This window comes from Aedes aegypti, chromosome 3, assembly GCF_002204515.2.
Source record: "Aedes aegypti strain LVP_AGWG chromosome 3, AaegL5.0 Primary Assembly, whole genome shotgun sequence".
NCBI classification, from domain to species: domain Eukaryota; kingdom Metazoa; phylum Arthropoda; class Insecta; order Diptera; family Culicidae; genus Aedes; species Aedes aegypti.
This window is the reverse complement of record NC_035109.1, coordinates 29,200,707-29,214,047: the sequence shown is the minus strand read 5'-3', so window position 1 is coordinate 29,214,047 and position 13,341 is coordinate 29,200,707. Positions and strand designations below refer to the sequence as shown.

The 13,341-nt window shown below is 35.5% G+C and overlaps 1 protein-coding gene across 1 annotated transcript in view; it reads right to left on the bottom strand.

Annotated features, from left to right (window-relative positions):
• The window catches only part of LOC5571713 (neprilysin), a 73,997-nt gene that overhangs the window by 46,250 nt on the left and 14,406 nt on the right, over positions 1-13,341 (bottom strand). The window contains exon 2 of the mRNA XM_021850139.1: positions 8,407-8,587. Within this exon, the coding sequence (XP_021705831.1) occupies positions 8,407-8,452 (46 nt within the window). The 5' untranslated portion in view covers positions 8,453-8,587. The remainder of the gene's footprint in view (positions 1-8,406; positions 8,588-13,341) is intronic.

Genomic DNA, 13,341 nt, shown 5'->3' with positions numbered 1-13,341 from the left:
TCATAATTCTAAAAGTACATTACTTTTGGCGTGAATTTTGTTACTAATTGAAAGATCTACGATTGAACAAGAGGAATAAAATATGTGTGGCTCATTAAGCCGTCACAATATGGTTTTGAAAGCTGTCACACTTTTTGTAAAAATTTGCAAAAATTTTTAGGTGTCCTCTATGCCCGGATACTAAATTCAGTTAACTCGTACAAGTGAACCAGTTGATGAAAATTCAAACCAATACCATACACTGAAGATATAACATTTGTTTTTTCTGCTTCATATAAATTGATTATTGTTTTATGCACGTTTATCGACAAAATCAGTGTTTTCCAGGGGTCCAAATTTAAGCTTAAAACTTCCATATAAGTGTCCGGCTTTTAAAACACATGTCTCTGTTTCATAATCTGTGAAGACAGAAATGTCATATTCTGTGTAACCAAATAAATTCCCAATAGGTATTGTATTATGGTGTTAAACTTTTTAAATTACTCTTGATTTCTGAAAAAACGGCTAGTGTCCGGGTATAGAGGTTGTCCGGTCATACAGAACTCTCCCCTAAACGCGTTCTGCGAGAATGTGCTGGAAAGGCTCGGAAATAATTCATGAATAGATCCCCGATATCTGAAAAGTTCCTGCAAGAATTACAAAGAGATATTCCTCGTGAGTACTTTAGAAGAATTCTTGAAGGATTTTTTACTGGATTAAATATTTACTAGATTGAATATTTTCCGTAATGAAAATTGAAAATTACAAGCAACAATATACAGGATGTGAGACAAAATCACAAATATATAAAATTTATGCAAACTACGAATTTTGTGAATATTGCGAGCGACATTACTTCGGTAAGTCAACAAATTTGCTAGGCCCCCCTAGGCCCACTCCAGGGAAAAATCCTAACTACGCCAATGGTCATATGGCATAAAGTCGTTTGGTATAATGGTCGTTTGGCATAATGATTCTGAAACCTAGATTGTCTTAAGATGACATTCGTTTTTACGTTTCTATTGAATCTTTCTGATGACATCGAGCCTGTTTTGGAGCCAATTGGTACAAAATGACACTTTATTCAACAATCATATGCTCTTGAATCAACTAAAGAATATTAGGAAAGTTATTGCCAATAGTATTTTATTATTTAACCAGAAATTACAGTTCTTTCAAATATCAATTCTTCTTTTGAGTTTCGCTATTGGAATATTTTTTTTCACTGAAAATTTTGATATTTTTAGCACAAATTTACCCTTCTTTCAAACGTTCCATGTTTTTCATTCTGAATATGATGTAACCATAATTGAAGGTACAAAAACAATTGATTTAAATTTAAATAAATTTCATCTTCTTTTATACATAGGCTGTTCTTCGGAGCTATATTTTTTTGAATACTGTTTTGTTTCCAACTGACAAAAAGACGGCAACCGACAGCATCGATCGGTTACTGCCAGGGTGGGTGTACTATTATAGCACCTATTTAAACTGCACCACTTTTCGGGGAAACGACATTCGGGGAAAAGTGGCACAATCACTTCGATGATTCTGAATGCAATTTTTGATGTCTTTTCGTTTTATTATGCAGCAATTATTTTTGGCGTCCAATATTCTATTGGTTTTATCATTAATTTTGCCTTCTTTAAAAAATAGGCTGTTCTTTATATTTGTACTCTTTTCAAATTTTATTATTTAGTAAACCTTAATGTTACGACGTTAAGACGTGCTGTTATAATGGTTATTACTTAGAACCTGCTAATATTCAACTTATATTATTTTTGAAAACGCATGACCTCCTTTCGAGATATGCTGGAAAAAATATTATTTCAATCCCAAATTTTCCATTCTTTCGATAATAGACGGTTTTTTTATGTACACTTCCAAATTTAAAATTTATATTGAATCGGTAAAAACATTTTGCCACAAATGTTTCCTTTTAATAATGTGTTGTTCATTTGAGTTATGCTGTGAGAAGATTTTTTTTGCATTAGAGCCTTAAACATTTTGAACGAAAAATAATCTGCTCTCGTATATAGGCTATTTTTGCACTATGCTGCATTTATAGATCTTTGGATTAGAGCTGTAATATTTGGCAAATAAATTTTCCCTTCTTTTATCAAGTAATTTTCATCAAGTGTTACGTCAAAACTGGGACAGAGCTTGATCCCTTTATTATTAACAGCGAACTTTCTTTGCCAATTAACTATTTTCAAATATGTTTATCGCAACAAGCTCAAAGATACTCTATGTTCTGGGATGTAGAGAAATAATCCACCAGACCCGTCATGAGTTTTTATTAGTAATGCTCTCTAAAGTTACAACAAATTTTGGCAAATCTCTGAACAAACTCCACGCTAGTTGAGTTGTTTTGCTATGGGCTCGTTGGTGTTGATCTCGGTAAAATATTCAAAAAATGTCGATTCTAAATTCTATTTTATTCTAAATCACTTATTATGCCTAACGGCCATTATGCCAAACGACCATTATGCCAAACGGCCATCATGCCAAACGACTTTATGCCAAACGGGGAACAATCAGCAACTGATTTATTTTTTCAAACGAAATAATTAAATTAGTTTTGTAAAAGTACGGTTTTGATTTGTGGTTTGCCTGCGCAGTGAAGCTAGTGTACTATAAGAACCGAAATTAGATATAGTGATTCTATAGGCAAATGTGTTCCTATATAATGCCACAGGCTTTATTATTTTTTTTATTTTATACTAATACTAGTGGTCTCGGCAAACTTCGTCTTGCCATCAAGTAGGCTGTTGAAAAACGCTTTTGATCGTCCCATATAAAATGACAGTTTCGTTCGCGCTTGTTTTTTCAACTTTCCCGGTGAATATCCTGGGATTTTTATACACACAAACACGTCGGAACCCTTGACGAACAAAACTGAGTAAGAATCATTCAGATCCGTTGACCCGTTCGTAAGCCATTTCGTGACATACAAACACCATTCCATTTTTATTTATATAGATTTGTTCTTGGCTATGCGGCTAATAGTACACAGAACCTACTCCAAATTTTTTTGCAAAAACAGGGGTGAGGATCTCTGTAGTTAACCTATGCTATCAACAAAGTTCATAACATTTTCGATGCTCAAAAGTTATTTCTCGACAATGTGGAGAACTCTTATATGTTTCCATATGAGAGAAACGAAGAATTTTGATGGAGACTGCAAGCATGAAACTTCTCAGTTTAGTATAATGAAAACTTTCAAAGATCTTCATCAAAATTTCATCAAGGAATTTCGCCAGTGATGTCTGTTTTACTGGCGAAATAACTTGATGAAATTTTTGGAAACATTTCGGAACTAATAAATTTTTTTCAGCTATTATTTGCAAAAGTTAAATTAAAGTTAGGTTCACAATCTGAGAAAGACTTTCGTCAGGATTCCTTGGCCGGATTTCCAGAATTGATAGAATTTGGAAGAAATGTAGGCCACACAAAACGCTAATAGAGATTATGGAGAAATTTGTTGATAACTAATTTTATGTTGAAAAAAATACTTGGTGAATCTTCAACATTCTAGGCCAATTTAAGGTTTTCTGCTGGAATGATGTCTGTAAGAAATGTATTACCAATGTAGGGGAGATTAGGAGACTCGATCTCACTCTAATTTCCTGGGAATCAAAACAATTCAATTCTACATAATTTTATGCAACACTTCGTTTATACGACAGACAATGTCAGGGCTTGAAATCTGTGAGATGGTATGAAGAATAATATTTCAGGAGCAAATTGTTAGAAATCTTCTGTATTGTGTCGATCAATGTGTGTCACCAATATTCGTATGGAAAACGGGTTTGGAAACTTCACAGTCCATTTTCTCAATGCCTACTTTTTACAGATGGGACTGACTTGCGATTCACGACAGTATAATCCCATATGAAGCTGAATCATAGCAAACAAACTCATGAATATTTCTTCTCTCTTCCTAAATCGTCTTTGGGCCACCTTTAAATCGCTACCCAGAAAGCTGAAAATTTCACAGAACACTATTTTCATTGTAAAGATGGTAGCAAGATATCCCTTTCGGGACGAACCAGCACAATTGTGCTGTTCGGCACCCATGATATTACATCGTGTTTAGAAAACAACAGCTCAGTATAAACAAAATGTAAACAAACACCGTAAGAATTGAAAAAGTTTTGTTTGTCGCAAGTTTTCAACTATTCGTTTTTTCTAGGTATGCACAGATACGAATCGAGAGTGAAAGAGTCATTCTTTGAAATGGTGAAGACATAATGGGAATTGTTTCACACAGCAAAGATTTCTGGAGGGACAAAGTGGGACCAGCACAATGGATCATCGAAGGTAGTTTTTGTCAGTGCTCACCGCATCAAAACAAAGGCGCCACTGTATATGGGATTTAACATTGTGACAGCATTGCTGTTCTGTCAAACACACAAGGCAACGGTGGCGCTATCTATGCTTTCCATAGCGACCGTTTTGGTTATTTTAATGATCCATTGTGCTGGTGCCGTCACTTACCCGGTCGATGTTCGTTGTGGACTACCAATTTTCATTTTCAGTATTTTGATCAAGTTAAGTGGCTGAATCTGGTTCTAATGTCCACAATAGTGCATTAAATTGCATTAAAACATGAATGAGTGATTACATACGAATCATAAAAATTATGTACCTTAGCTTAGCTTAGCTTAGACTGACTACACATATCAATGGTTGCTATTCCGTGATTGACCGAAGTCAGTGAAAATGCACAAAGAATCAACTAGAAGTTCGGCTGGGATTGGCCATAATCTTCTTCAGTGTGCATAATTCAGTGCCTCTATTTATACAGGGTCAATAACGGCGCCGGCCACGTCCTTGCAGTCAGGTGGGATTGGGGGAAGGAATGTTAGTGTGTAACCTTTGCTTTTTGGAGACCGTGTTTGCCTCTGCATCTCCACAAAGGTTACTGGGAGGGATGTTTGTTAATGGGGAGGATCGTTGGGTCATAGGATTCACTTTGATAAGCGATTAGACCATGATAAACAATGATTTGTGAGTTATATACATGCTTATACGTAAATATAATATTTTCATTTGATATGAACAATTTCTATGTAGAGGAAAATTATGCCGACACTTGAGGTGACGAACCATTCAAAGTTTGTTGAACAAATACCTAAATGTAACATTCCTACAGCTGTCAGGACGAAAGCATGTGTTATTATATTTTTCTCATTTGAAAAGAAACAAAAAACTCGATTGGTTGGGTCATCATAGAACACTCTTATTATTATGCCGACACTTACAGTGGCGAACCATCCAAAGTTTGTTGAATAAAGTGAACCTTTCGCAAGTCTACACTTGTAGTGTCGAACCATTCAAAGTTTTTTTAATTACAAAAATAAAGGTATGTAAGAGGTGTTCTGAAAAAAAAATGTTAAACATAAATAAATCATGAATCAGAGTTTGTGTCGACACTCACAGTGACGAACCATCCATAGTTTGTTGAAAAATCATATTTACATCCCACCATTGTAACGATTGAATGTGCAGTCATACATATTTTATAGATTAGAAATAGTAACATGAAACGAGCTCACCAATTGATCCGTTATCCTTGACTGAGCAGCCACAATCCACTTTCGGCTTCACTCGTTTGCTCGGCTATAAAAAAGCACTCAGGAAAAAAAAATAAGCGCGCGACCCAAAAAGAATAAAAAAAAAAAAAAAAAAAACTGTTCGGGCTTTCTTGACGCACTGCCCAGGAGCAAGCGTCAAGGTTGAAGGATCAAACAGAACTCCGAATCATAAAATTATGTACCGTACAAAAACTATGTAACAAAAATCCAAAGCTTTGGTTTAAAACCTTTTTTTATAAGTCCATATTTGAAATAGATTGGGAATCACATTTATTGTCTTAAATCTCCTATAGCAAAGTTTAAGAAACAGTAAAAACTTTGGGGAACGTTCAAAAATTACGTTAATTATTTAGGGAAGTGGGGGTGTACGAAAGTGTGACAGTGCATGTACTGCTTGGGAAAAAGCGTGATAGTGAGCATAGGAAGGATTTCGATAGACTTAAAAACAACGGACGTAATATTTGAATGTCCCCTTGCTTTGATAATCTGTGAATTCATTGTTGAATCGATAATCCATTTTGATGTTCTACAATGCATGCTGGTTCAATATCTGCTATAATATTTATGAAGTTGGACAACTGGAGCTGAAAACCTTTACTTTCTATTTGCTTCTGAACTGTAGAGTCTTTTATATGGCATACTATTGAGGTATCCATCCCATGCTGGCAAGTCTCTAAAAACTCTTGAAAGGTCTCTAAGGTCTTTGTTTCAATCAAAATTATCTTTAAAGTTTCTTTTTTTCGTTATTCTGATTGCCGTGAATCCGGATGCAAGAATCTGCAGGCTCCAGAGAAAAATTCAAAGACTCTAACGCGGCTATTCAGCAGATTTTTCAATAATTTAGTCTAACCTATAATAGTTTCCTCAGGGATTACCCTATTTTCTTCCAAAGTCTATACTAGGAGTTTCTTCAGATTGTTTTTACTAATCCTTCAATTGAATTGTACAGTTGTTGCTCTAGGAGATCTTAAAATAAGGGGCCTTTGGGCCATGGCCACCTCAGCCACCACCCCTAAAAATGCAAAAATGTTGTTTATAATGTTGATCTACGAAATGCGTTTTAAGGACATATAGGAAGGAATCCCTGTCATGGCAGTGAAAATGGCTTCCTCACATATACAAACACATTTCTAGAAGTCCACATTATTTCTCAAAATATTTCACTTACCTACACTAAGCTCACTCCAAAATTGCTAACGAGGCGTCAGAACACTATTACCTTACGATTTCCGTAGTTTTAACACTAGTAGCTGGTGGAAATTTCTTGAACCGTGCTAATTTTCAACACGGACGTTTAACTTTGCTACCATTGTTTACACTTTTCCGCCTGCGAACGAAAAACACTTTTCGCTGAATGTTACTACTTTCCCTAAACGCAGAACCTCCAACACAGTTTACTTTCACTACTTGTTAATTAAAGAACAATTACTGGTTGATTTCTGATGAAAACAACTTAAAATTTCACCAAACCGTGCTATAAACAATCACTTGATCACAGCATTTCGCTTTTTTTATTTTTCTAATTTTACGCCGGCTGCTCGCTTGCAGGGCTGTCAGATACGTTGATGGTTACGTACGACATCAAGCAATCTTATTTAGTCGAAGGGGAAAAGACTCAAATTGAAGTAGCGATTACTGTCACTGCAACAACGTCTTATCAATTATAATTTCACTATTACCAACAAATAGGAGAATATTTTTTGTGAACCACTACTTTTATACAGCCTAGGGCTGAAAATCTCCTTAATAAAGCTATAATAATAATACTTTTATACAGTAATTAGTGGATTGAAAGGAGTTTCACCTTAAACTGGGAAACTTTAAATTTTTGCAGTACTATGAAATACTCAACTAAACTATTAGGTAATGTATGAAGTTCTGGAGTCTATATTATCCGCTCATATAAAAAAGAAAATATCGTTTCGTTTCGTTTACCTTGAAAAATGTATTGATATATTCAAAATTAAAATCTGGACTTTATTGCCGTACGTATAGTGTTGCAAAGTAACTAGCTTTATTGATCAAAGAAGTGAAGGTTCAGTTCCCGCTGCAGTGTTTTTTTTTTCGTCATGAACGTATTACGACTGTGTCATTTGGCGTTGCATGCTAGTGCTTTCCAGGTAACTTTCTGTGGTAGGATTGACAGCTAAAAGTGCCCATGCAACCGAAACGTAAGGGAAAACAAAACTTACGAGTATGGTCAGGGGTCATTCAAAAATGACGGTCATCATTTAGGGGAGAGGGGGGGTTAATGAGAGTGTGACAATGCATGTATTAGGTATTGGAAAAAGGGTGACAGAGTGGGGAGGCGGGGTCTAGAAATCCCGAAAAACAATGGACGTCATACTTGAATCGTCCCTCAGAACTTTACATTTTCCTTTATAATCGAACGGTCTCATCGTTTACGAAGCTTTAAAAACTCATAGCAAACCAAAAAGCCTGCTGATCGCAGCTGTCTTATGGATTGTCTTTTTAGAAGCATTGTCAGTGTCTTTATTTTCAAATATGATAGTTTCCAAACATTTGAATACATTCGAAAAAAAAAATTGTTTTATGTAACTGTTATGGTTCATAAATTGTTAAACTTTCCGAATATGGGTCATTCGGCTTATTCGGATCAAAATCCTAACTCTACTTTGAATGTTAATGTTACAAATTTTTACTGAATGATCGCTGTTACCCTTATATTAGTACATGTGTTCTAAAGGGGACCAAGTGTCACCTAACTTTTCGAAACGCTTTATAAGACATGTGAATAAAAGAACAGAAAAACGTCGAATGCACAAAGGAAACCTCCCTCCAAAATCCTAGCTACGCCATTGCTTACCATCGTTCCTGTGGACGTCTGTGGTCCAAATCCTTTGCGTTGACATGTGGCCTGCTTGGATGTTAGTTAGTTTGGGAGTTAAGTTGTTGCTCTTCTGGTCGCCCCGGCTCTCAAGAAACAATGCTCCTATCCAAGCTGGCTGGTATGCGATGTGAATCAAGTTATACGCCTACTGTGGGTCCTATGAGAATGGAAAACCGTGAAAGGAATTATTGTTACTATGTTGAATTGGTCTCGAGGATTCTCTTTAGTACGTCAACTGGGAGTTTGCAAGCTTAACATCTTTATGCGGGTGTTATTTTTCGTACAGTAGACAGATGAGAGTTCTCCAGTGGGGGTGTGAGAGAACAAGCTTGAAATTTTGGCATACATACTTGGTTCGGTATTATCTCAGTATTATTCTCGAATGGGATTTGTTGTTAACACGGAATAATTGCTCATCGTCGTTGGCAACCAAAGAGTCAATTATTTCATATAGTATGTACCGAGAAGTGCCTTTATTTGAGAGACACTTGCTGCTAGGCTACCGCATTTCTGTGCATTCATGTTCGAGTCAACCTCGATATGTTCCTAGACTCTCAATGGATATGCTTTGCTCATGGTGCTGAGACAACTATTTCTATTATATGATTAGATTAATTGAAAAGGCATTGGTTGTGTGGCTGAAAGTCTACCGAGCCGGTGTGGATTGCAATTTTTGAAATTTAATGACTTTGTCCAAAAGTTGGCAAAAATGTGGAAGAACACTAAGCTAAGAAGACTTTGTACCAGTCAGGATGTAACATAGGAAAAAAGGAGATGTCTCAGAAATTTTTCCACACCTACTGTTGACAAGAACACTAGGCGTGCTCTTTATGATTCAATCTTGTCATAATCGTATTGGAAAACCAACGACTGAATGAACGAATGCACGCACGTACGCACGCAAGCGAGCACGCAAGGAATTCATACAATTATAATCTATGTCACTTGTCGCATTGACAGTGCGACAGGTGCATTACTTTCCCACGAACCTCGGCAGAATATGTGGAATGAAGGTGCAAAGGCTCATTATTCACTTACTGGGACAAAGCATCGACCTACATTCATCCTGGTCTAAGTCCTGACGGTGCATTATCAAACAGACAGACCGCTGGCTCCAATTACATAAGGCGGGTCGTAATTGAAGACCGTTATCCTATAGTGACAGATCAAACAAACGTCGCTTGAGTATTATATGTTTTGTTGTCTTAAATTAGATTCTTTTGAACGGTTAAAGCGTCACCGGTTTTGATTGATGTTGGTCGTTGATGTAACGTTGCTTGTCTAAGAAGTCTACAAGTATTATTATTTCGCTCGCCATCTATGAGAGGTCGTGGAGTTCTCTGCATCTTTCTTAAGTAGGTGTTCAATTGATCATCCTTTCCAGCTCCCCAGCTTTCGCAAGGACGTGGCCAGGATAATTCTCGACTGCTGGAGGCTGTGTCAATCTTGTCTGAGAGTAAGAGATAAGTCCCAAATCTCTGACTTTGGAAACGGACGGGAAGGAGGCAATCCTCATACTATGGTCCAGGGCTGTACCACCCACGAATTTGTGTGAAATGCTTAATGCTAATGCTAATGGAGAGTCAAGGATATGCCCATTGTCATTTTTTTCACAATCAGTACATAAATTTGCACAAAAATCTGTCCCGAAATTCGTCCAAGAATCAGTTTGTATTTCTTTAAGATTATTTTGTAATTGATACTATTAAGATGCTTCAATAAATTATATCGGGAATTATATCAAGAAAATTTCAAAAACTAAAAAATAATCTGCAACTGATCTGTAAAAGTTACTCCTTTTTATGGCACCACTACACTATGGGCCAGGGACGCAATCTGGCGGGACAAAATCAATAACTCGGTAACGAAGCGTTTTCGGTATTTGGTGCATTCGTCAAAGTTTTTTGTAACACCGTGGACCATCTACTGACATAAACGGATAGTTCGTAAATTGTTCGTATAGGTGGCGCCACAATCTAACTTTTTACTGTGACGTTCTGGAGACTTGACATTTTCGGCAAAGTTGTTCATTTTAATAAAACAAACGACTCTCTCGAAGACGTCATAATTCCACAGCCTACTGATTTCGAGTTATTGGCAAAAGTATAAAACATTAGTGAAAAACGATTTTTCTCACCGAATTTGACATTTTTACTAAGAACCATGTCATATAATATTTTTCGCTGATAAATATATAACAAACATAAGCTCTGGTGGAAGAAAATTAATAAAACGACGCATACAAATTAAGAAATCATGAAAAAACTTGAAAAATAGAGCAATTTTTAAACCTTAATATCTCCAAAAGCGTAAAAAATCGCAAACTCAAATTTACAGGCAACATTGAACAATACTTGATGAAACAAATGTCAAAATTTCAGAGAGGTATATTTTGGTGTTTTTGAGATTTTTATTTTTTTTACGGTTTTATTTTTATTACGCGATTAATATTTTCTTGCCAAATACTTAAGTGTATTTTAAAACTAGCGGAAAAATAAATTTAATTATTTCATGATATTATTATATTTGCTCACTGTACAAGCTGGCTTTGGATTTCATCTCGAATTCGTCTGTTACAGTTTTACGAAAGCTCAAAATTTAAGCAAATCCGGTGATTAAACACATATTTAAGGTTAAACAACCTAAAAGTTCTCAAAATCGAAGGAATCTTCAATTTGATACCTCTGTCCAATCTCCAATCTATCCTCTGTTTCGAAACATCCAAGGATCAACGCTCTTTCCGCCTTAAAACAAATCTACAAGACCCGGACAAGAGATCATGCACTCTAAAATTTTAGTATTTAGAGATATCGACTTGAATATGCTTTAAAATTTGGTTTTTCGTATTAAAAGTAACACATTCACAAAATAAATTTCTCACCTCGAGCCATGATGTCAACAATTAACTGACACATGATCAAGTTTTTCATCACATACTATATCATTTGAATTATTGAACAAAAACAAATTTGTACTTAGTTTTAAACTACACTTTCATCAACATAACTCGATATCAACTAAAGAAACTGCTCTTAAACAGAATTTCATGGCTACTGTGATGACTTTAAACAGTTTTCTGAAAGGTTTTGTTCCATGACTCGTTACTTCTTTCAGATTGATTCATGGAAATTTAACAGTATTGAAGTAATATAATCATTGTAAAAAAAAGAAAAAATCTTAAAAAACACTAAAATATACTTCTCTGAAATTTCGACATCCGTTTCATCAAGTATTGTACTAATTGCCTGAAAATTTGAGCTTGCGATTTTTTGCGCTTTTGGAGATATTAAGGTTCAAAAATTGCTCTATTCTCCAACTCTTTAATGAATGTTCGAATCCTCTGAGCAGAATCTCAAATAGAGAAACTTAAAAGTAGATGGAGTACCGTGTACCTTTTAATTCCGCTCCTAAATGCTTATCTTTGACAGATACGCGTATTTCGACTACCACTTGCAGTCTTCTTCAGTGTCAGTTACTCGTATCCACTCATTGTATCAAAATGAACTACTTTGCCGAACATGCCAAGTCTCTAGAACGTCACAGTAAAAAGTTAGATTGTGGTGCCACCTATGCGGACGATTTGCGAACTATCCGTTTATGTCAGTAGATGGTCCTCGGTGTTATAAAAAACTTTGTCGAAGACACCAAACACCGGAAACGCTTCGTTACCGAGTTATTAATTTTGTCCTACCAGATTGCGTCCTTGGCCCATAGTGCAATAATTATTAAGTTCTTCCTGAGTAAATTTTATGAATATTAATAACATCTTTTAGAAGAAACTTTTCTTGAAATCTTTGTAAATAATTATTACATATTCACTATTTTTGGAGGAAATATTAGAACTTATATGAAAACATCTAACGTATTTTAACACTGCACTTCAAATTATTATCACTTTGCAAAGGAAAAAGGGGAAGAAAATAAAATACTTTTGAAAACCACTAGTAATGATGAGCTAAGCGTAACCATTTTGAAGGTAACTAAATAATGTCATGTGACTTATCAAAATGCAAATTATTGCATTCAATGGCTAATGGCACAATTTGGATCTAATTTGGCCACTTTGAAATTGTAACCTCGATTTCAATTCCCATTATGACCACTTAGGCGATTAACAAAGGAGTATCTTCAAGATTTCATTCAAAAAGTTCTCCTGATATTTTTCCAGGAATTTCTATATTGATTTCTCATTATTGCATTGTATGGGATAACTATTACAATTTTTTAAAGGAGACTTTTAAGAATTCCTTCAGATATACTTTAAGAGAAATACTCTCTTGCGAAAAATTTCTCAAGAAATTCCTCAGAGTTCTATAAGTTATAATTCACAATTCTTATAGTATATTTCCAGAAATTTCCATGACTTTTGTAGACTATTCCTTTAAAATTTCTGCAAGAAATCTGTAGACAAATTATAAGCACGAGACTGAGCAGTTCTTCCACAGAATGCATTACCTCTCAAATCATGAAATTTGAAGTGTCGCATGATAGTATTTACTCGATTCCAAAAAATGGCTCCGGAATCGGTTTCCCGGAACAACCGGAAATTTCGATCCGCGCATTGTAGTGACCATGATGTACTTTTAGACATCCATCTACATCGTTATAGAGCTAATAATTGTAATTTTGCTGATATCACATTGCAAATCTACTTCTAATCTAATCTAATCTAAGTTGGACATTTTGAAACACCCTTTTGATGCCGGAACCAGGTGCCTAATCCTAAGATTCTGACCAAGCCCTCAAATTAGAAAGATATCCGCTTTTTGTATCGAAATTTGGTTCAAAAATATCCAGAAACAGAAAAATTACATCCAAAAACGTGATTTTTCCAACTCTCGTTTAGGTTCGTGGAGATGTAGAGATATACTCGGTCTCTTATAACAGTGGCTGTTCAACATTCCTTCTCTT